Here is a 24,853-nt window from a genome sequence, read left to right on the forward strand (position 1 = left end):
ACAGAGTCGGACACGACTGAAGCGACGTAGCAGCAGCAGCAGCAGCAGCAGCAACCTTAACTAGAACTATGCATTAGAATCAGTTGGGCATACATTTCAAACCCATTTGCCTACTGAGTTAAAATATCTGTGACTGAGACTACGGAATGCATATGTATACAATTTTAAGCCTCAAGGTGAGACAGGTAAGCAACCTAATTAAGAATCACTGCCCTAACATTGAAGAAGGCAATGGCAAGCCACTCCAGTACTCTTGCCTAGAAAATCCCATGGACAGAGGAGCCTGGTGGGCTACAGTCCATGGGGTCACTACTAGTCAGACAAGACTGAGCGACTTCACTTTCACTTTTCACTTTCACACATTGGAGAAGGAAATGGCAACCCACTCCAGTGTTCTTGCATGGAGAATCCCAGGGATGGTGGAGCCTGGTGGGCTGCCATCTATGGGGTCGCACAGAGTCGGACACGACTGAAGTGACTTAGCAGCAGCAGCAGCAGCCCTAACATTAAAGCAATTCCCAGGAATCTGTACTAAATCTTTTCTCTCTGTAGTCTCTTCATCCCTAGAAGATGCTTCCCCTACCAAGATTTTAGCTATCACCTCTGATCATTTCTAAATTTTTATCTCTATAGACAGTATTTTTCTTTAACACAAGACCAGTATTTTCAAATGCTCACTAGGAATATCTACCTAGATATAGAATAGGCACCTCAAATAGATCTGCACACAAATTAATCTCATATCCCAAACCTCCACCCTATCAGGCCAACAGAGCTTCTTACATTTTTTTTTTCTTAAGTAAGGACATCACTATCTGACCAGTCACCTCACTCAGAAGCTATCAAGTAAAGGTACTAGAGGACCTCTTGCCTCTGCACTCCTCAACCTGAGAAAATCTTTGCTCATGGCTATACTTTCATAAGACACTGTATTTATACTGTGACACATGGTCCCCATCCACAGTTGTCATCCATTCATAAGTTAATTGAATATGTCCATTAACTTAACATGTATTTTTAAAGCATTAATTGTGTTTTAGGCCTACAACTGGTGTGGGACAGTTTGATGATATGAATTGAGCAGAACAGATTCTCTTTCAGGAAATTTGAACTGAAAAGCTGAATTAGCTGTGGATTCTAGAGCTGAAAGGTTATACTGAATCAGGCCTGGAGTGGCCATGAAAACTAAGGGCAAACTGAACATCTATGAAAACAAACTAAGGCCACAGATAAAGCCAGCCAGTAGAAAGAAGACAGCAAGCAGAAATACAGAGAAAAGTGGAGATGCCATCAGAGAGAGAAAATGATGCCCTTGCAGCCCTAAGGGGTCACCTTAGTCCAGTTTGTCTTTAGTTTCTATGAGACTCTTCAATGCATCTTTTAAACACATCCTTAACTTCTTGAATCATCTTGAATGGATCTTTATTCATTGCACTGAAGAAAGCCCTAAGATGCATCTATGCCCCTGACCACACCATCCACACCATATCATGTTGGCCCCCATTTCTGGTTTAGGGTTTATAGGATTCCACCTATAAATCAGTTTGCCAGCCTTTCTCTTCCCTCCACAATCACTATCCTTGTTCCTGGGCAAGTCTTCTTTATTTCAAAACTAGACTACTGCAGTGGTATCCTAAATGCTAGGACTCCCATTTCTTTACCATGGACATAGCTAGTAGTTATATCTCTTAGAAAACTGACCTTTTCACTCCATTGGTTAAAACAGTGTGATGCTTTTACACCATGTTTTATATAGTAAAGTCCAGATACTTTATCATGGTACATGTGAGCCTTTATACTCTGGCCTCACCTCTACCTTTCCTCTCATCTCTGTCACTTTGCATAAAGTACCAAAGCTCTGAGCTAAGCATCACTAGCTACCTCAGAAGGCAAACTGAAACCCACATGAGCTCTGCGCTTGTTGACAGAGAGATGGCTTTGTCCAGGCCACATCCTTCATGTCACCTTCCTTGCTCTGCCTGGCATACTTCTGTTGAGCCTTCAAGTCTCTTCTGACTCTCAACGCACTTTTGAACCCTAAATTGAACTAGGAAAGTCTGGGATGTATAAATGCCATTCCCATATAAGAATGTGAATATGTCACAGAATGACAGTCTTTCTTTTACAAAAGCAATTCCACATGCTTTGTAAACTGACCGAAAGCTAAAGTGGCAAAACTTTACTTAGTGTATGTTAGCTATTGCAGTAGGGGGAATTCTTACAAAATGATAAAATTTAACTAAAAAGACTAAAAGTGTGTTTTTATGATTTGCCTTATTGCATATATCAAAAGTATATGCAAGATTTTCACAATACCAGTAAAAGTATTCCAAGTTACCACCATTATGTCAATGCCATAAATATTAAAATTCTTAGACTTAGGTGTCTGTAAGAACAGAATTCTAGGATTCTGTGGTCAGTTATTGAAAAAGCCATCTTTATCAAGGAAACAGTGGACATAAAGAGAGCGTATTTCTCACTGTAGAGTTGAAGTAATAAAGGACTTTTTGTAGACAAATTCTAGAACTTCTTAATTATACACAGGCTTATTATCTGTATCCCCAGTGTTATAAAGTACCAGAACTTCATTAGAAAAATTAAGCTGGAAAAATGAAGGCAGCACTTTGTAAATTTCCACTGGAAATTAGCTGGGAGAGGCAGAGGAATACTGGATCAAAAGAGGGTAATCACGCTTAACCATGCCCTAGAGCACCCGCATGTATAATACGATTTGCACAGTAACTACCTCTCCTATTACTGCTTGTTTGGAGTATTCTGTGTTAATGGGGTTAGCTAATTTATTATTTTAACTTAAAAAGGCTCTACTGATTAATAAATGTTGCACACTGTGCTAGTAATTAAAATAAATGGAAGAGTTACAAATAAAAGTTGAATTGTTAAGAAAACATTATCTGAAAATGTATGATAATCCCTATTTATCATAATACAATAACAGTTCAGAAAGTATGCAAATTTTAAAGGTCTAAAGTGTTGCAAAATCACACAAGTCAAAAAAGTTTTGAGATGCGTTAAATTTCTTTATCATCAGTGTTAGTGATAAATAATATAACCAGATCTCATCTATGCATACACCACGGTTTTTAAATGTCCTTTAAAAAAAAAAGTTTAGTTCACTACTGTTTCAGTTCAGTTCAGTCGCTCAGTCGTGTCCGACTCTTTGAGACCCCATGAATCACAGCACGCCAGGCCTCCCTGTCCATCACCAACTCCCGGAGTTCACTCAAACTCATGTCCATTGAGTCGGTGATGCCATCCAGCCATCTCATTCTCTGTCGTCCCCTTCTCCTCCCACCCCCAATCCCTCCCAGCATCAGAGTCTTTTCCAGTGAGTCAACTCTTCACATGAGGTGGCCAAAGTATTGGAGTTTCAGCTTTAGCATCAGTCCCTCCAATGAACACCCAGGATTGATCTCCTTTAGAATGGACTGGTTGGACCTCCTTGCAGTCCAAGGGACTCTCAAGAGTCTTCTCCAGCACCACAATTCAAAAGCATCAATTCTTTGGCGATCAGCTTTCTTCACAGTCCAACTCTCACATCCATATACTACTGTTTACCTACTCTGAATAGTGAAGGTAGCAAAATATGCCACCCCAAAATAGGCCACTTTGGCCAAGGATTATTTTGAGCTAAAACCTCTTAAAAACAATTGGTACAAGAAAAGCAAACTTACTTTCTCTTTTTCCCCTAAAACCAGGAGGTTACACTTCCACATAAAAGATGCCTTTCCTAAACCAAGAGGAAAGAAACATTCCTATCACCAGACATGTGAGGTCACAGCGTAGAGAATTCTGTACAAACAGACCTTGTTAAATAACTCTTATCTTCCTTTGGACTCCCCATATATTTTTGCTATTTTTTACAATTGCTTCTCATTGCTTAACTCAATATGAAAGGACATAAGGTTTACCACTTCTTTGGGTGTTCATTTTCTTTATGAAGGCTATTGTAAAACTTCTATTAAATAAATCTGTATGTTTTTCTCCTTTTAATCTGTTTTACGTCAATTAAATTCTTAGGCCGAACTGAAGATCCTAAGTGGACAGAAGTAAAGTTTTGCCTCTTCTACAAACATTATCAGAAAATTGATACCTTTTATTTTTCATTGGATTGTCTGTACTCAGGCTCTAATGCAAGGCTACACAAGTTTAAAATATAATATTCTGGGAATTCCTTGGTGGTCCAGTGGTTACGACTCTGAGCTTTCACTGTCAAGGGCCTGAGTTCAATCCTAGTCAAGGAACTGAGATCTAACACAATGTGGCCAAAAATATAGATAGATAGATGAATAATTGAGTAGCCATTCCCTTCTCCAGAGGATCTTCCTGACCCAGGGATCAAACTCAGTTCTCCTGCAATGCAGGTAGATTCTTTATCATCTAAGCCATCAGGAAAGCCCAAAATATACATTATCGTTACAATATGATTAAATCTTGAACTTCTCTTCATAGGAAAACTCAAGCCACAGTCATATCTTTTTGTAATCCCTGGAAACAGTATCAAACTTCATTTTGGGGGGCTCCAGAATCACTGCAGATGCTGATTGCAGCCATGAAATTAAAAGACGCTTACTCCTTGGAAGGAAAGTTATGACCAACCTAGATAGCATATGAAAAAGCAGAGACATTACTTTGCTAACAAAGGGCCATCTAGTTAAGGCTATGGCTTTTCCAGTGTTCATGTATGGATGGGAGAGTTGGACTGTGAAGAAAGCTGAGCGCCGAAGAATTGATGCTTTTGAACTGTGGTGTTGGAGAAGACTCTTGAGAGTCCCTTGGACTGCAAGAGATCCAACCAGTCCATCCTAAAGGAGATCAGTCCTGGGTGTTCATTGGAAGGACTGATGCTAAAGCTGAAACTCCAATACTCTGGCCACCTCATGCGACAAGTTGACTCACTGGAAAAGACTCTGATGCTGGGAGGGATTGAGGGCAGGAGGAGAAGGGGACGACAGAGAATGAGATGGCTGGATGGCATCACCGACTCGACGGACGTTGAGTTTGAGTGAACTCCGGGAGTTGGTGATGGACAGGGAGGCCTGGCGTGCTGTGATTCATGGGGTCGCAAAGAGTCGGACACGACTGAGCGACTGAACTGAACTGAAGTGTCTAAAGAAGAACCTTGAATCCTTGGGGATCTAAGGATTTCCCTCAACTTTAGCTCAGGTTTGTAATTAATCTAAACACCAAAGTCTGATCTAGCAAGCTACCTCCTTGATTTGAAGGACACTTGTATCAGTTTTGTATTTCTGCTGTAAGAGTTGCCATCACAGACTGAGTGGCTCTAAGAGTACACATTTACCATCTGAAATCTCTGGAGGCCACAAGTCTGCGGTGGGTCTAACTAAAGCTGAAGTCAAGGCATGGGAGGGCTGCATCCTTTCTGGAGGCGCTAGGGGAGAGGCCGTGTCTCCGCCTTCCCCAGCGTTTAGAGGTCGCCAGCTTGTCTTGGTTGTGGTCTCTCCCTCCATCTTCAAAACTAGGAAAAATGAGTTATCCCTCTCAGATTGCCTCACTCTGATCTTTCTCGTAGTCAAATCTCTACTTTTGAGAACCCTTGTAATGACACTGGGCCCTCTGGATAATCCAGGATAATCTCTCCAACTTTAAATCCTGACTCACATCCACAGTCTCCTTTATCATATAAGGTAGCATATTCACAGGTTCCTGGGATTAGGATGTGGCCTCTTGTGTGGGGTCAATATTCTGTCTACCAGAGCAGAGACTGGCACCAACTTCCACTGCAATGTCTTCACTCCACTCCACGTTGGATATAGTTGTAGTCTGCATAATTACAGTCTCCTGTATTAAGCCAGGATATTTACAATTAATAGAAGGTATTAGCATATGGGACCTTAGCACCACTCATAAGTCTTCAGTGAAGTTGGTATCAGCCTACATCACCTGATTCATGATCACTCCATTCCACCTCTGCTATCTTAGTGGGTAAACTAAACACTGCTCTGGTGCTGTGGCCTTCCATTTCTTCCATCTCTTAATAATGACTTCTTTCCCTGCTTCATCTAGGCAACTTGCATGGTCCCACTTTACATCTGAAAATAATTCTTTAAATGCGCTGTGAAAAACCCTAAGTCAAATATGCATTGCTCTTCCCACTCTTTCTATTATTTTAAAAAATATTTATTTATGTATTATTTTTGGCTGCATTGGGTTTAGTTTAGTTGCAGCATGCAGGATCTTTGCTGTGGTATGTGGGATCTTTCACGAGGGCTCACTTTCTCGTGGCACATGGGCTCAGTAGTTTGATCCCTGACCAGGGATCGAACCCACGCCCCTTTCATTGGAAAGTGGATTCTTACCATTGGACCACAGGCAAGTCCCTGCACTTTTAAAAAAGTAAATAAACAATTCTTTATTATGCTTTTAAGTGGATTTGAACAGATTTAGTAAACCAAGGGAGGTAGGAAACCCCTTCACGGAAGCAGAAGAGGCATGGACATAAAGATGAATGGTAACAGCCCAGTAGCTCTGGACACAGAGTTTCTTAGAGAATGTGGTGGCAGATTAGCTAGAGAAATAAGCCCAGATCCGATCCTGAAGGGCTTTGAGTCTTGCAGTAAAGAATTAAGATTTATCCTGGAGTTGATTTTTTTTTTAAAGCCACAAAAAAGCATTTTGGGGAATAATAACTTGCTGAATTTTCCCTAGTGTGGTTGTGGTAGATGCACTGAATGGGCAGACCAGTTCAGTCTTCTATTAAGACTGAACTGAACTGAAGATGCTCATGTGTTCTTGGCATACTTGTTACCTCATTCAATCCTCATTACAATCCTATGTTTATTGCTAACTTCAATGGCATTTATAAAAAGAAATTACAAGGCCTAAACCAAATCAATAGTGGAAAGGAAAAGAGGGGCTGGATTTGAGAGACACATAAAAGGTAGAACAGACAGGGTTGGGAACCAATAGAATTCTGGAGAGGGATAACGAGGTAACTCACAAGTCTCTACTTGGGTAGAGAGGTGGGGCTGCAATACACTCTAAAGACAAGAAGAAGCAGGCCAACGTGGGGCCTACTGGGTTTGGGACACCTGGAGGAGAGGCAAACAAAGATGGCAGTTGAAAATATAAATCAGGAAGGTAGGAGAAAGATTTTTGAGACTTAAGAGTGGAAACCATGGTCACATGGTTATAGCTGAAGCCTCTCAAACGGAAGCAATCACTCATAGAGGTTATGTACAGAAAGGAGAAGGAGGGAAAGAGAAAGATGACTGCTGAATCCTGCCTTCACCTTAGTTCTACCTCTCACCAGGAGAACTGCAGTATTATCCTAGTGGGTTTCCTTCCCTCCAGCATATTTCTTCTCTGTCTCACAGTCAATAAATTCATATTATTTTCATAACATCCTCTCACTCAGAAGCCTTAAATAGTTCTCCATTATCTACTGATAAACCCTCAAATCCTTGGCCCTAAAGCCTCCTAAATTTTCCTTACTATGCCTCCCATAAAAATGAACTCACAGAAATGAGTTCCTGTCATGAATCAGCCATGGGTATACATGTTGATGTATGGCAAAAACCACTACAATATTGTAAAGTAACTATCCTTTGATTAAATTAATTTTTTAAAAATGAGTTTCTGTCAAATTGGTCTCATTTTTTCCCATACCATCAACCTACTTTTTATCTACTTTCTCACCTTTTCTCTGTCAAAATTTTAACTATCTCTTTACAAAGAACCCAGTCAGTTCCTTTTCTGTGAAGAACACCTTCCTAGATTATCAGAGAATGAGTAAATTCTACATTAAAAAAAAAAAATCATGGCACTTACTGTCTTTAACATATGCTTGACTATTTTCAAGTGCTTACTTCTTTAGAACTTCATTAGGTTTTTCAGTTCAGTTTAAAACTAGAAGCACAGAAGTTTCATGAGAGTAGAGACTTGGTTTATTTAGAGAGCCTAGAACTATTCCTGACATGCAAACATTTGTTGGATCAATAAACACTCCTTTACATGTCTTATGCTATCTGAGAGCTTCTCATGTAAAGGTTACTGAGCAATTATTTACTAATTGCTTATTTAATTTCTTGGCTTCATAAAAATAGATATGTGAATAAGTAAAATCATTTTCTTCTAGAAGGCATGAGAAAAATACAGTTTGTTTAGTAATAAGAACAAATAAGCTTTTTAAATGACTTCCAAAAAAAAAACCCCTCCATACTCTATATGTACAATATTATTATCCCACTTTCTAAGTTTATTTTAAAGAATATGTTAAAGAATGTGACCTTAATTGAAAATACAGTCTTTGTGGGCTTTATAAGATGAGGTCATACTGGAGTTGGGAGGGCCCTTAATTCAGTATGACTGGTGTCCTTACAAAAAGGGGAAATATGGACAGACACATACGTAGGAAGAATATCTATGTGAAGAAGGTGGGAGAGATTGGGGTGCTGTTCCTACTGATACAAGCCAAGGACCACCAAAGATTACCAGCCATCACCAAAAGCTAAGGGAGAGACTGGGACAGAAGAAATCACCTCTGCTGAGAACTGGATCCAGGACGTTAGCGTCCACAACTGTGATACAGTAAATTTTTGTTGTTTAAGCCATCTAGTTTATAGTAGTTCGTTATGGCAGCCCTAGCAAACTAGAAGCTTAATGAGAAATCTTCATGAGATCGATGAAGAACTCTGCTTGTGGTCCTCCTTAACTTCCAGTTCTTAGGGCAAGTAGATGAGATCCAACCTATCTATGCAATCTGTGATTTCCTATCCATATAGTTTGATGTCTTAGGCACAGAACAATTTGGCTTGAAGTAGACACCAAACATGATGATAATTATCTTCTATTAAGACTCTCATGTGTTCTTGGCATACTTGTTTTCTCATTCAAACCTCATTACAATGTTTAAGATCACATTTATCTCCCCATTTTACAAACAGGGAAATAGAGAATCAGACTGGCTAAGTTATTTACCCAAGATTATATACTGCTGTTGTGTAATGGAGTCAAGATTTGAGCTCATACAGATCTAGTTCCAAAGCCCATCTTTCTACTTTTACCACAGTGCAATTTTCACAATGATATGAAAATCAAACAGTTAAATGTATCAAGTCCTCTGATACAATGCTACTTTTTGAATCCCTAAGATTAGAAATGGAAAGTTCCATTTTCCCAGTTTGGATAGAGGGGTCCCAGTTAAGGTCCTTGGATGACAAAGGCATCACTCTTACAGATGAAATTGGTAATATGGAGAGGGGGATAAAAAAGGATTCTCTGCAATAAGAAAAACAAAACAAAAAACTATGCATCCCTGTGATAAAAGTAGACTTTTGGCCTAATTTCTATCACAGAATTATCTTCAAGACATAAAACCTAAATTTCTAACATTTCTTTTGCCTCATAAGATACAATTAAGTTATGCAGAATGTGGAAACCAAAATGGTTTCAAAAGAAGCTACAAAACAATAGTTTCAGTTCTCTGAAATTGAAGTTTGCATGCTCAGTCGTGTCCGACTCTCTGCAACCCCATGTACTGTAGCTCACTAGGCTCCTCCCTCCAGGTTCCTCTTGCTTAGAATTTTCTAAGCAAGAATACCGAAGTTCTCTGAAAAAGTGGATTATTCATAGGCTGGTTGTTAAAACCCATTACTAAAGCTTTTTGCTAAAAATATGATAGCCTCAAATCGATAAGTAATTTCTTTAATATTCCCAACTTAGTTTGTCCTTGATTGGTTGGTAATCCTAAAAGAGTTTTTCAATCTGGAAGTTTCAGAGTAAATGGTCGTTAGCAACCCATGGACAGAGAAGCCTGGTAGGCTGCAGTTCGTGGGGTTGCTAAGAGTCAGACACAACTGAGCGACTTCACTTTCACTTTTCACTTTCCTGCACTGGAGAAGGAAATGGCAACCCACTCCAGTGTTCTTGCCTGGAGAATCCCAGGAACAGGGGAGCCTGGTGGGCTGCCGTCTCTGGGGTCGCACAGAGTCGGACACGACTGAAGCGACTTAGCAGCAGCAGCAGCAACACTACAGAGGTTGAAATGTTTACAAGTATTCCACAGAAAGTACAAGCTGAGCACCTTTCTTTGGGGATGGTGTTGATATCTGCTCTTTCTAGGTTTATCAAGGAAAATACTGAGAAAGGACACTGCAATATGCTGATATACAATGATTTCTGTAGAAATATCAGTATGGTTGGATTTCCCATGTGGCTCAGTGGTAAAGAATCTGCCTACCAGTGCAGGAGATACAGGAGACATCGGTCTGATCTCTAGGTTTATAAGATCCCCCCCTGGAGAAGGAAATGCAACCCACTCCAGTATTCTTGCCTGGGAAATCCCATGGACAGAGGAGCCTGGCAGGCTACGGTTTATGGGGTCACAAAGAGCCAGACAGGACTTAGCAACTAAAACAACAATATGTGTGGTCAGTTATTTGTTTGAGAAGTTAATGTTATTTCATAAACCTCGGCATCACTGAAAATAGGAAATAATTCTGAATAATATAACTCTAGATATTCATCACTAAATTGCATATTTTGCTTGACTGAGTCTGAGCAGCATTAATCTTCTATAATCTCTTTACTAAAAGAAACCTACCACCCCAAAATAATTGGGGGAAAAGTGTTTATTATTTTTTTATTCATTATATGTTGGGTAATAATCAATTATTGAAAGAATCTGCTGAACGCTCTACAGCTAATATCTCGCTTCAAGTAATCACTATAAAATGAAAAACGTTATGAAAATTAGCTGAGATCCTTGCCAATTTTATCTTTCATATGAGTTTATTCAAAATTATTTAGCTTTCAAGAGTCTCTTCAGAAATGCATGATTAAAACAAAGCATATTATATATTCTTTCTGACTGATAAAACTATCCAAAATCCACTGTGCTGGATTAGAGGCAATTCTAGTTTCTTTATAAGCCAAAGCATACTTAGTAATATATTTTGGAATTATTATTATATAACATGTAATATGATTAGTATATATTATTTAAATAAGTAACTGCAGTATGTATTATGTAGTTAACTTATGTGATTATTTGTAATACATTATATTAAGTTATAATAATTAAAATAATTTAATTACAATAATATAATAATTGCCTTTTATTATTTATTATATATGATGGTAAATTATTATTATAAGATATTACAAAGATAATTTCAAGATACTTTAAAGAATAATAATAATAATTTTAAAAAGCTTTTCTAGATTTTAAATTGTCTTTTTATAAATTCCATATAACTATTGATGACAAATGCCTGAAATGAGAGGAAGTACTTTGGAGAAAGATGTATGAATTGAGACACAAATCAATGATGCTAATATAATAATTTAAAATTGCATATGCTTTTAGATCGCCCTTTATCTTTCTCAATCATCTTCCTCAATATAAGGAAACTAAACACTTACAATGCACCTGACTTATTAAAATGACAGTTTCATATCAATGTATCAAAATAAAATTTAGTTCACTTTAAGAAAAATGTTTTTGCTCTGTTGGATCTAACTTTAGAAGCATCAGAAATATGAATATTTTCACTGGATAATGAAGGAAATTATATTCACAGATATATGGAAAGTAATCACTCACCCCCTTAAAATGCCATTCAATCTTTTCTTTTTTCCTCTGAGTAATATATATGTATTTGTGTAATATGCATGTGTATAAAATTAACATCATCATCAATACCAACCTTAACTAAAACACTTGCATATTGAAAAACGGATGTCTCTGAATAGGTCGGGGTGGTTTTACCTTTTAACACAAAGAAAATGTTAGCAAATAGAAAAGATTTAAAAAAACTTAAGGGACCAAATATGGTACAGTTACTTTTTTTAATCTAAGAACTCACATATTGTCATTCACGAGCCGCGCACATTCCTGCTTCTGGAGCTGTGCTCTGGCCTCGGTCAGCCCATCGATGGGTTCTGCCACTCGCAGTGTCGGTTCCAGAGGCTTGTAGCGCTGTTCCAAAACTTCCGAGATGTCGCGGAATGGTCCCTGGCAAGACAGGAGGACATAAATAGTTTATGATTTATAATCAAGCCTACTGAATATCTACAAAGAAAAGCAAGTAGCATTTACTAAATAATGTTTAAACAAGAACTTACTCTTGTCTGAATTAGAAAACACATGAGGTAAGAGCATCGCATCCTCAAGAAACGTTCAAACAAGTTCAAGTGATTATATTAAAAATGTTTGAAATTAGGCAGAATTTCCCTTACTTACAAGTTTTCATACAAGAATTAGTTAACTTGCAGTTATAAAAGTTGCTCTGTTTTCTAATTTTAAAAAGCCCATTTCTTATAATTTAAAAATAATTTGCTCCCTTTTTGAATAAGCAAAAATATTCGGAAAGATTCTTGGCCACAGCTTTCAAACAGAAATATGTTGGCAAGTTTTTTTTTTTTAATTAAAGTTTTTAGGTGAATGTCAAATCTTACATTTGGTGGCCTCCCTCCAAATAGGAAAGGGCCATATTTTAACTAATTTTCAGTTCAGTTCATTTCAGTCGCTCAGTCGTGTCCGACTCTTTGGGACCCCATGAATCACAGCACGCCAGGCCTCCCTGTCCATCACCAACTCCCGGAGTTCACTCAAACTCATGTCCACAGAGTCGGTGATGCCATCCAGCCATCTCATTCTCTGTCGTCCCCTTCTCCTCCTGCCACCAATCCCTCTCAGCATCAGAGTCTTTTCCAGTGAGTCAACTCGTCGCATGAGGTGGCCAAAGTATTGGAATTTCAGCTTTAGCATCAGTCCTTCCAATGAACACCCAGGATTGATCTCCTTTAGAATGGACTGGTTGGATCTCCTGGCAGTCCAAGGGATTCTCAAGAGTCTTCTCCAGCACCACAGTTCAAAAGCATCCATTCTTTGGCGATCAGCTTTCTTCACAGTCCAACTCTCACATCCATACATGACCATGGGAAAAACCATAGCCTTGACTAGACGGACCTTGATTGGCAAAGTAATGTCTCTGCTTTTTAATATGCTATCAAGGTTGGTCATAACTTTCCTTCCAAGGAGTAAGCGTCTTTTAATTTCATGGCTGCAATCAGCATCTGCAGTAATTTTGGAGCCCCCAAAAATGAAGTTGAGTGCAGCACTTTCACGGCATCATCTTTCAAGATTTGAAATAGCTCCACTGGAATTCCATCACCTCCACTAGCTTTGTTCGTAGTGATGTTTTCAAGGTCCACTTGACTTCACATTCCAAGATGTCTGGCTCTAGGTCAGTGATCACACCACTGTGATTATCTTGGTTGTGAAGATCTTTTTTGTACAGTTCTTCTGTGTATTCTTGCCACCTCTTCTTAATATCTTCTGCTTCTGTTAGGTCCATACCATTTCTGTCCTTTATCGAGCCCATCTTTGCATGAAATGTTCCCTTGGAATCTCTAACTTTCTTGAAGAGATCTCTTGTTTTTCCTATTCTGTTGTTTTCCTCTATTTCTTTGCATTGATCGCTGAGGAAGGCTTCTTATCTCTCCTTGCTATTCTTTGGAACTCTGCATTCAGATGCTTGTATCTTTCCTTTTCTCCTTTGCTTTTCGCTTCTCTTCTTTTCACAGCAATTTGTAAGGCCTCTTCAGAGATGCCGCCGGTGGCGCAGACGTGAGAGACGCCAGCTCGGCTCTGGCGGCGCAGAGGTGAGAGACTCTTGCTCCGGTGGCGGTGGAACCGAGACGCAAAGAAGCGCGGCCGAGAGGAGCTACCCCACGTCCAAAGGCGGTGGCTGCATGGGCGCAGGAAGGCTGAGAGGAGTTACTCCACATTCAAGGTCAGGAGGGGCGGCCTTGAGGAGATACCCCTCATCCAAGGTAAGGTGCAGTGGCTGCGCTTTCTTGGAGCAGCTGTGAAGAGATATCCCACGCCCAAGGTAAGAGAAACCCAAATAAGATGGTAGGTATTGCGAGGGGGCATCAGGGGGCAGACACACTGAAATCATAATCACAGAAAACTAGTCGATCTGATCACATGGACCACAGCCGAATGTGGTCCACTGGAGAAGGGAATGGCAAACCACTTCAGTATACTTGCCTTGAGAACCCCATGAACAGTAAATGATAGAAGGGCAAAAGGGCAAAATGATAGAATACTGAATGAGGAATTCCCCAGGTCGGTAGGTGCCCAGTATGCTACTGGAGATCAGTGGAGAAATAACTCCAGAAGGAATGAAGGGATGGAGCCAAAGCAAAACCAATACCCAGTTGTAGATGTGACTGGTGATAGAAGCAAGGTCCGATACTATAAAGAGCAATATTGCATAGGAACCTGGAATGTTAGGTCCATGAATCAAGGCAAACTGGAAGTGGTCAAACAGGAGATGGCAAGAGTGAACATAGACATTCTAGGAATCAGTGAACTAAAATGGACTGGAATGGGTGAATTTAACTCAGATGACCATTATATCTACTACTGTGGGCAGGAATCCCTTAGAAGAAATGGAGTAGCCATCATGGTCAACAAAACAGTCCGAAATGCAGTACTTGGATGCAATCTTAAAAATGACAGAATGATCTCTGTTCATTTCCAAGGCAAACCATTCAATATTACAGTAATCCAGGCCTATGCCCCAACCAGTAATGCTGAAGAAGCCGAAGTTGAACGGTTCTATGAAGACCTACAAGACCTTTTAGTACTAACACCCAAAAAAGATGTCCTTTTCATTCTAGGGGACTGGAATGCAAAAGTAGGAAGTCAAGAAACACCTGGAGTAACAGGCAAATTTGGCCTTGGAGCACGGAATGAAGCAGGGCAAAGGCTAATAGAGTTTTGCCAAGAGAACGCACTGGTCATAGCAAACACCCTCTTCCAACAACACAAGAGAAGACTCTACACATGGACATCACCAGATGGTCAACACCGAAATCAGATTGATTATATTCTTTGCAGCCAAAGATGGAGAAGCTCTATACAGTTAGCAAAAACAAGACCGGGAGCTAACTGTGGCTCAGATCATGAACTCCTTATTGCCAAATTCAGACTTAAAGTGAAGAAAGTAGGGAAAACCACTAGACCATTCAGATATGACCTAAATCAAATCCCTTATGATTATACAGTGGAAGTGAGAAATAGATTTAAGGGACTAGATCTGATAGAGTGCCTGATGAACTCTGGATGGAGGTTCGTGACATTGTACAGGAGACAGGGACCAAGACCATCCTCATGGAAAAGTAAAGCATTTTAAGTGTTTTTATATAAAATTCTGAATTTTATTGCTTAATAATTGTTCTGTTGGATCTAATTTTAGAAGCATCAGAGATATGAATAATATCACTGGATAATGAAGAAAATTATCTTCACAGATGCATGGAAAGTGGTCATTTACCCCCTTAAAATAACCTTAAATAATTTTATTTATTCACAAATAAAATATTTGTGATTTATCATTTAATGGGACAAATATATAGCAAAGTCCTTAAGCTGCAATAGTATGAAGTGGTTTATAGCATATTGCACCTTTAAATTAGCAGTTACTTACAATAGTCACTAGAAACTACTGGTTGTCTAGTTAGTATCATATGAAACACACTACAAAACAGAAGCAGCTCAAGACTGTGCTGTGCAATCAATTACATTTTGTTTTCACTACCATTGTTGTGCGGAAGTGTAATAAAATGGACAAAGATTTCTAATCATATCCCTAATCCTTAAAGATCTCTTCTTTAAATAGGTTATCACTAACAAGACACAGCTGGAGTTACTGCAAGCCCTGAGTGAAGACTGTGGGGCTAATAAAAAGAAATGATTCACGCCTCATTTATGTTCACTTATGTTTTACATTAATAGAAACCAATAATAGGAACCAGTTACCATAAAAGTCATGGACCGTAAATAACACAAATGGCAAATAAGTATCATCTAGTACTTTTCACAGCTGGACAGGAGAATTGCTATATTTGAAAGTAGTTAATGGATTTTTATTGGAACTTTATAGTTTTTAAAGATACAGTAACATGATGACAAGTTCACAATTAAGAACTCAAATCAGGGTATTGTTTAGATTTTTAATCCTCCACTTGACAAATGTGTGATTTGAACAATATTTGGTTGTGCTGTGATTTGAACAATATTTGGTTGTGATTTGAACTGTGATTAGAACAATATTTGATTGTGCTCTCAGGGGCAAATTACTTCTCTAGGCCCTTTCTTTCCAAATGTTGAGATGGAATAATAACTATCTCACAGAATTGCTCTTGACAATATAAGTAACACTCAGCATTGTACTTAGAACATATTAATAATAAATATACTAAAATTGTAATCCTAGCTTAGTTATTATTATTTTACTATTCCTAGTTTTGAGAGAAGTTTGAAAAAGATTTTGAACAATGGTAGCATCTAACATATAAACAAAAAGCCAAGGCTATGACTTTGAAGGAACTGGTGTTCACAAGGGGTAAAGTCTTCTTGGTGGTCACATCCTGCCTTCTGACCTTTGTTGAAATATCAATGAAATACATACCCATTTGTAGGCCTATTCCACTACTTGTTCTGGAACATGCTCTTCCCAACAAGATTAGGAAATGAAAGAGGAGAAATTTTACTTAAGCAGCAAAATTTAGAATAAAAATAGACCCACTCTTCTTTTCTCATTCACTTGAATCTTCAGGACCACAGTCCTTAATAATGTCCATCTTTCTGTGTGTTTTGGTGCCTGGTCCATACATTTATATCTTAGACAATTAATACCTTGCCTTTGAGCTTAACAGAATACCTTCCTGGTTAGCAAACTTGACAGCTACTGTCAAGATTCTCTTGTGCCAAGGCTTCTACTGACTTGTGTTTTTGTTGACAGGCTCTTTTAGACCTCAAGGGATCACGTGTACGAATCATACCTGGAGTGAGATGGCATCCCAAATTTCAGACAAAACTTCAAACGTCAGCTCCTCTCATTGTACTCATTTTCAAATACTCATTCCTAGAATGTGTAGACCATTCAGGGTCAACCTGAAACTGCAAGTCATCTTGAACTCTTAGCTGTAACTCTCCAATATTTGGGAATGTGAGTCCAATTATAAGTCAAGTAAATTCTTCTATATTTTTAATAACCCACATTACTTTATAGTCATCTTATATTTATAAACTTTTCTCAAAGCTTAAATAATAGTGAAAAAAATTTAACTTGTTATTATTGTCTCACACATCTAAGAAATTCACCTCATAGGTACAGACAGACTGTCAGAGTGTAAATATTATTATTTGGATTGTAGCATATATAATCTCATATGTCCCCAGTCATGTGTGTACATTTTTATTATAGGTAAGTACAGGAAATTGGCTTCACATCCTGTGAAAACAGGACAGGAAAGAAGGAGGGTAGGGGGAAGCAAGAAAGGAAGGGAGTAAGAAGAAGTCAAAGATGATAAGAGAGAGGGTGGGAAGAAAGAAAGTGAAAGGAAAATAAGAGAAAGAAGGAAAAGAATGCATGATGGGGGTGGGGCGGAGAATCAGGAGTAAGAAGGAAGGAGATGAGGAAAGAAGGAAAGGGAAAGGAGATTACTAGCAGGGGTAATTATTTTATGTTCAGTTCAGTTCAGTTCATTTCAGTCACTCAGTCGTGGCCGACTCTTTGCGACCCCATGAATCACAGCACGCCAGGCCTCTCTGTCCATCACCAACTCCCGGAGCTCACTCAAACTCATGTCCACAGAGTCGGTGATGCCATCCAGCCATCTCATCCTCTGTCATCCCCTTCTCCTCCCGCCCCCAACCTTTCCCAGCATCAGAGTCTTTTCCAGTGAGTCAACTCGTCACATGAGGTGGCCAAAGTATTGCAGTTTCAGCTTTAGCATCAGTCCATCCAATGAGCACCCAGGACTGATCTCCTTTAGAATGGACTGGTTGGATCTCCTTGCAGTATAAGGGACTCTCAAGAGTCTTCTCCAGCACCACAGTTCAAAAGCATCCATTCTTCGGCGATCAGCTTTCTTCACAGTCCAGCTCTCACATCCATACATGACCACGGGAAAAACCATAGCCTTGACTAGATGGACCTTTGTTGGCAAAGTAATGTCTCTGCTTTGTAATATACTATCAAGGTTGGTCATAACTTTCCTTCCAAGGAGTAAGCGTCTTTTAATTTCATGGCTGCAATCAGCATCAGCAGTGATTTTGGAGCCCAAAAAAATAAAGTCTGACACTGTTTCCACTGTTTTTCCATCTATTTCCCATGAAGTGATGGGACCAGATGCCATGATCTTTGTTTTCTGAATGTTGAGCTTCAAGCCAACCTTTTCACTCTCCTCTTTCACTTTCATCAAGAGGCTTTTGAGTTCCTCTTCACTTTCTGCCATAAGGGTAGTGTCATTTGCATATCTGAGGTTATTGATATTTCTCCCGGCAATCTTGATTCCAGCTTGTGCTTCTTCCAGCCCAGTGTTCCTCATGATGTACTCTGCATATAAGTTAAACAAGCAAGGTGATAATATACAACCTTGACGTACTCCTTTTCCTATTTGGAACCAGTCTGTTGTTCCATGTCCAGTTCTGACTGTTGCTTCCTGACCTGTTGTATGTTAGATAAAAGTATTCTACGATTATGTGCACGTGTGTGTACACCTATATATGTATATGTGTATGTACATACACATATTTAAAATCAAATCTTCCACACAGATGTGTGGGAACACACACATATATATATGAATGTATATCTTTATGTAAATGTATACATATTTTCCATATATCTTCATATATATATACCACTGTGGTACAGTAAGAAATATTTGGTCTTTGTCCCTGGTTCCTGGCACAGAGCTTCTAAAATCTTTGCAATTTCCCAAAGACAGGAGTATCTTTTGTTGCTCATGGCAAGACTACACCTAAGTTTATGCTAAGAAGATGACTTAGGCTACAGCACCTAAGTCTCTGAGCCTCCGGATGAGACCGGTCACCAGAAAGACCGAGTGGCTAGAAGACTGGCACTTCCAGTGCACCCGTGGTTCCCAGGGAAGGGAGCACTGGACAGCCTGAATGAGCAGAGACAGAGACAGAAAAGCAGCCGCCACGTGAGTGGCCTCGGCAGAGGAGCTCCCGCCCTCCTCTCCTTCCACCCGCTGCCGAGCCTGGACGCAGAATTGCAGCCCCGGCTGACACCTTGACTGCAACTTCATGAGACGGCTTCCGTCAGACGCATTCACCTAAGCTGTGCCTGCAACGCTGACCCACAGAAACTGAGAAAAGAAGTGTGTGTTGGTTGATGCCATCAGACTTTGGGGTAACTTGTTATACAGCAAGAGATACACAGGGGCAAGTCTGTGAGCGAAGCTAGTTGGTAGCAGTTCTGGAAGCCTGGCTGCATGCACCAAAGTCAGTCCATTTCCCGGTGGATGCTTCCTGGAGGCAGTCGTCTAGTCCAGTTTAAATAGGGGTGGGGGCAGGGAACAGCAACAGAAGTGCTATTCTCTGGGATTTTCAGGACAGTGACAATCATCAAAACTCCCCACTCCACCCTTTAGCCCTAGAAGGTCATGGATTGATCCTGCTATATCCTAATCCATAGTGAAGATTTTTTTGTCTTTGCTTGAATTTTGCATTTTTGGGGCCCCCTTTTGATTCTCCAAGTTATACTTTTTCTGTGACCCCCATCCAAATTAGGTTGATAATTGTATATGATCCACCTAGAACGCAGAAGAAGCAGGAGACATGGATTCGATTCCTGGGTCAGGAACATCCCCTGGAGGAGGGCATGGCAACCCACTCCAGTGTTCTTGCCTGGAGAAACACATGGACAGAGGAGTTTGGCGGGTTCCAGTCCGTAGCGCCGGCCACAACTGAAGCAACTTGGTACCGGCACAGGTACAAGAACCACCAGATGAGATGCTGATAATATACAGGATTTTTCTAGCAACAACAGTTTATAACAAATGCCATTACCACAATATTGTTATATAAAAAAGATACATCCTAGCCCCAAATTCTATGTGTTATTTTCATAGTCAGAGCAATAAAATTCAGTACCAAGGAAACATTTGAATATTTATTTGGTATATATTTAAAATGCACTTCATTTTTATTATTTAAAATTAGAATTGGGGGAATTATCTGGCAGTCTGGTGGCTAGGACTCAGTGCTATCACTGCCGAGGGCCCAGGTTCAATCCCTGATCAGAGAATAAGATCCCACAAGCTGCACTTCATGGCCAAAAAAAATTAGATTCAGTAAAAAATAATTTTTCTTTCTATTCACAAAGACAAAACAAAAGACAATAACTAAAAAAACAAACAAACAAAAAGCAGAAAGAATACGATCACTGGGACAATTCTGATGTGAGATTAATGTGTACCTGACAGCGTTTCCTGTCAATAGGTGGCAGAATTCCGGACGGAGGAAAGGACCGGGCGCTGGTGCAAGCAAGCCAGTTGCTAAGAGAGACGGAGTGCTTCCGCTTCACTTTAGGGCATCGGTGTGTTAGAGGCTTCGCCTTCTGGAGCCTCAGCTCCCATGGATCAGGATCTTTTCTGAACGGTGAATTATATATTCCTGGAATCTAACGCAGAACAACATCATTTTGGTTTTATCTTTCATTTTCACCTAAAATAAAGGGAAGATAAAGTTGTCCCAGACAAATTTGACTATTTTAAACTATATAAGAGGCGGACTTCAGATTCATCTAAGTGAAAGAAAGAAGTGTTAGTCGCTCAGTAGCTCAGTTGCTCAGTGTTGGACTCGTTGCGACCCCACCACATTTCCCTGTCCACGGGATTCTCCAGGCAAGAATACTGGAGTGGATTGCCAGTCCATTTCCAGGGGATCTTCCTGATCTAGGGATCAAACCCAGGTCTCTTGCATTGCAGGCAGATTCTTTACCCTCTGAACCACAGGGAAGTCCAATTTGTCTAAGGAGATTACAAAAGACCCTTTGTTTCCAGGCCAACAGTTTCGGAACCATTCATGGTTGAAAACTAAATACACTAAGAACTGAGCTATGGTTTCTGCCACACAAGACATATTTGACATAATTGTACCTGAGAAAAAAATAACAGAAGGACCTTAAGGCATTCATGTGTTTTCTAACCATTAACTATGTATATGTATATTTAACCATCTCCAGAAGTCATACATTCACACACAAACTCAAATATATAATGTTTGAACCAGTTTCAGGTACAAAGTATGAACTTAATAAATATTTGACTATTTGAATGGTTATTCATTATACAACCCAACTAATGGTAGTCATTTTAAGTTCTTTAAAATAATAATCTAAATGGTATATGTATAAAAATACATGTGTATGTACATATATGTGTGTGTGTTTATTTATATAATCATTCAAAATAACATCCTATTTTTTTTTATCATTGGAATATAATTGCTTTACAATATTGTGTTAGTTTCTGCTGTACCACAAAGTGGATCAGCTATATGTATACATCCTTTATTTAATGAGTTGTATCCACATGGCTCTGTAATGTGACATTACCCTTGTTGTTTTATGACTGGCCTTGTTACACTCTGCATCAAAATAGTCAAGACTTATTTAATACAGTTCCTATTATGCAATAGTGGTTCCATAGATGTACATGGAATAAAGGTTAAATTCAAGTTTATAGTCCATTTTCTGAAAATTCAATGATGTTTGAATATACAAACCATATAGAACTACAGTGTTTACTCCTTTCATATATACAAATGTATATTCATGAAGAAAACCTATAGTTTAAAGGACAGAATGACTTGTTTGGTTGTTCTGTAGACATTCTATATAAAGAATGTATCCATTTACCCTGTTTTTCCTAAAAATGTGCTTTTCTCTTACACCACTATCAGATTCCTAAATATTTCTAGTTGTTATATTTACCTCTTCAGAATAAGTGAGTCTAAAGTATTGTGATTAACTACAGTAGTTGCCTTTGAAGAGCTATCATGGGGAATAGGATATTTTTATATTTCATAAGATAAAATATATTTTATTTTATATTTCCAGTCTAACTCCTCAGTAAGTATTAACCTCTGTGTGTGTGTGTTCAGTTGTGTCCACATGGACTATAGCCATGCCAGGAGAACCCATGGACTATGGAGTGAGTAGCCTTTCCCTTCTCCAGGGGATCTTCCCAACCCAGGGATCGAACCCAGGTCTCCCACATTGCAGGTGGATTCTTTACCAGCTGAGCCACAAGGGAAGCCCAAGAATACTAGAGTGGGTAGCCTATCCCTTTTCCAGGGGATCTTCCCAACCCAGGAACTGAACTGGGGTTTCCCGCATTGCAGGCAGATTCTTTACCAACTGAGCTATCAGGGAAGACCTATTTCATAAGATAAAATATATTTTATTTTATATTTCCAGGCTAACTCCTCAGTAAGTATTAACTTCTGTGTGTATGTGCTCAGTTTTGTCCACATGGACTATAACCATGCCAGGCGAACCCATGGACTATAGCCTGCCAGACTCCTCTGTCCATGGAGTTTTCCAGGCAAGAATACTGGAGTGGGTTGCCATTTTCTACTCCAGGGGATCTTCCTGATCCAGGGATCAAACCTGTATTTCCTGCATAAACATGAGGATGCTTTACCACCAGGATGCTAGCACCACCTGGAAAGCCCATATTAACCTCTATCTAATTTTGAACTGGAGTGTTGGAGAAGACTCTTGAGAGTCCCCTGGACTGCAAGGAGATCCATACAGTCAATCCTAAAGGAAATCAGTCCGGAATATTCACTGGAAGGACTGATGCTGAAGCTGAAGCTCCAATACTTTGGCCACCTGATGTGAAGAACTGACTCATTGGAAAAGACTCTGATGCTGGGAAAGACGGAAGGCAGGAGGAGAAGGGGACAACAGAGGATGAGATGGTTAGATGGCATCACCGACCCGATGGACATGAGTTTGAGCAAACTCCGGGAGTTGATGATGGACAGAAAAGCCTGGCGTGTTGCAGTCCATGGGGTCACAAAGAGTCGGACATGACTGAGCTGACTAACTAGTACCAAAGGAAGGGAATTATCAAGCCATGACAGGGTCACTTTTTCCACAGATTGACTTGTCAAGGTATCAGCTAGTGTATTCAGAAAAGGACAGAGAGAGCGCCAAGGAGTGGTACATGAATTTGGGCAATCTCTGGCAGATGGTGAAGGACAAGGAAGCCTGGCATGCTGCAGTCCACTGGGTTGCAAAGAGGTCAACATGACTTGGTGACGAACAACAACAACAATATCAACTCAGACTAGATTTCATGTCCTATCCTCAATGCTTCCTTAATTGCTTGGGGATAAGTGTATCATAGTGCCTATCACATTGTTTCATAATTATCTTTGTGTGTGTCGGTCTTTCCTAAGCAAGCAACTGGAGCACAGGGACTCTGTTTTAGGTATTTTTGCATCTCCAGGGCCTACCAAAGTGCTTGACACTCAAAACATGAACGCTAAATGCTTATAGAGAAAAACAATGCACTGTTCAGAAAGGCCCATCAAGTCTATGTTACTTTTACTTTCCCAAGCCACATAAATATCTTAGTAAAATTTGCGTTTATTTCAAAATCTTACTGACTTCTTTTAAAGTTTTAGATTATATCCTTTTTACCTTTCTTAACACTTCAGTTTCAGTTTGCTTTTGAATACACTGTGATCTAGAACCAAATTATTCTGGACCTATTGAGTCACCTCCAACTCAATTTTTCCTGCTGCTGCTGCTGCTGCCAAGTCACTCCAGTTATGCTAAGGAAAAAGTTAATGTAAGTATATTTACCTATTTTTAAAATGTTTTGAATTGACTATTCTTTGAGAATTTTTCCTATATAATTCATACAAGAAAGAAAGTATTGAAAACATTATAAGCATTGCATAAGCCATTTTTAATGCCATGTTAATATATTCTTACTATAATACTTAATACAGAACAAGGTGGACACATAAGCAGATATTTTTAATGATGCTAATATAAGAAAATCTATACACACATGTATTCAAAATAGCTTTCAGTGGATAGTAACTTTTAAGTGGATGGTAATTTTAATATGATTTTTTGGGTGATTTTCTAAGATGAGACTATATATCAATTGTAATGAGAAATAACAATAAATATTATGCTATTATATTTGATAAAATAGTATAAAAAGACTAAATAGACTAAAAAGACTAGACTGACATAAAGCAGAATTAAATCTTCATAGTCTATGAAAGACATACAAGAGAATAGAATTCTGTTTTGTGATGATCCAGCAGCAGTTAAGTGAAGTCTGTTAGCTTATCATTTCCATAATCTTACAGATTAAAATGGTAAAATGCATACAATGTAACTAGATTATAATTTATCATTTAAAAATATCTATCTACCTGAATAACAGCAACCCACTGTTAACTTTACCCCATTAGAAATCTTTGATCTCCTTCACATTTGCATGCACATGTATACATAGGCTAGATGGGAAATGCAAATAGATCGGTAGACATGATAGCTTTCTTAAATTATATTTTGCAACCTATATGGAGACCTCCTCATGTGTATTCTCTTTGCAATTTCAATCATATATAGATGAAAAATATATTTTAATTGAATGGAAAATGTATCATTTAAAATCTTCAACGTGTCAGTATTTTAGAAATTAATACATTTGCCTAACTTTTGTCAATGAAAATGGTCTAACCCCCCAATCCCTATAGCAAGCAGATACCTTATTTATATTAATACAGTATTCATTTAATTATTATTTTCTTTAAGTAAATAAAACAGCCTTAACTACTATCTCGATGGCTGTATTTCATTAATTTGCAAGCCACTTTGTGACTAAGGGTTTGTTGTGGATTTTTTAAAAAAATATTACTATGAGTCACAGTAATAAGTAAAAAGTTAATCCTCAGGGACCATGACATATTTTTCCGTTTTCACATTTTTCACAACTTAGAAGGGCT

At 39.0% G+C, this 24,853-nt stretch overlaps 1 protein-coding gene across 1 annotated transcript in view; it reads right to left on the reverse strand.

Annotated features, from left to right (window-relative positions):
• SPATA17 (spermatogenesis associated 17) overlaps positions 1 to 24,853 on the reverse strand; it is a 237,148-nt gene that overhangs the window by 66,012 nt on the left and 146,283 nt on the right. Inside the window, exons 7-8 of the mRNA XM_055419887.2 lie at positions 20,289 to 20,492; positions 11,847 to 11,995 (exon numbers count right to left, since the gene is read on the reverse strand). Coding sequence (XP_055275862.1) covers positions 11,847 to 11,995; positions 20,289 to 20,492 — 353 coding nt within the window. The remainder of the gene's footprint in view (positions 1 to 11,846; positions 11,996 to 20,288; positions 20,493 to 24,853) is intronic.

Source organism: Moschus berezovskii, chromosome 17 (genome assembly GCF_049115385.1).
Source record: "Moschus berezovskii isolate FMDL1 chromosome 17, NW_MosBer_1.0, whole genome shotgun sequence".
Taxonomy (NCBI): domain Eukaryota; kingdom Metazoa; phylum Chordata; class Mammalia; order Artiodactyla; family Moschidae; genus Moschus; species Moschus berezovskii.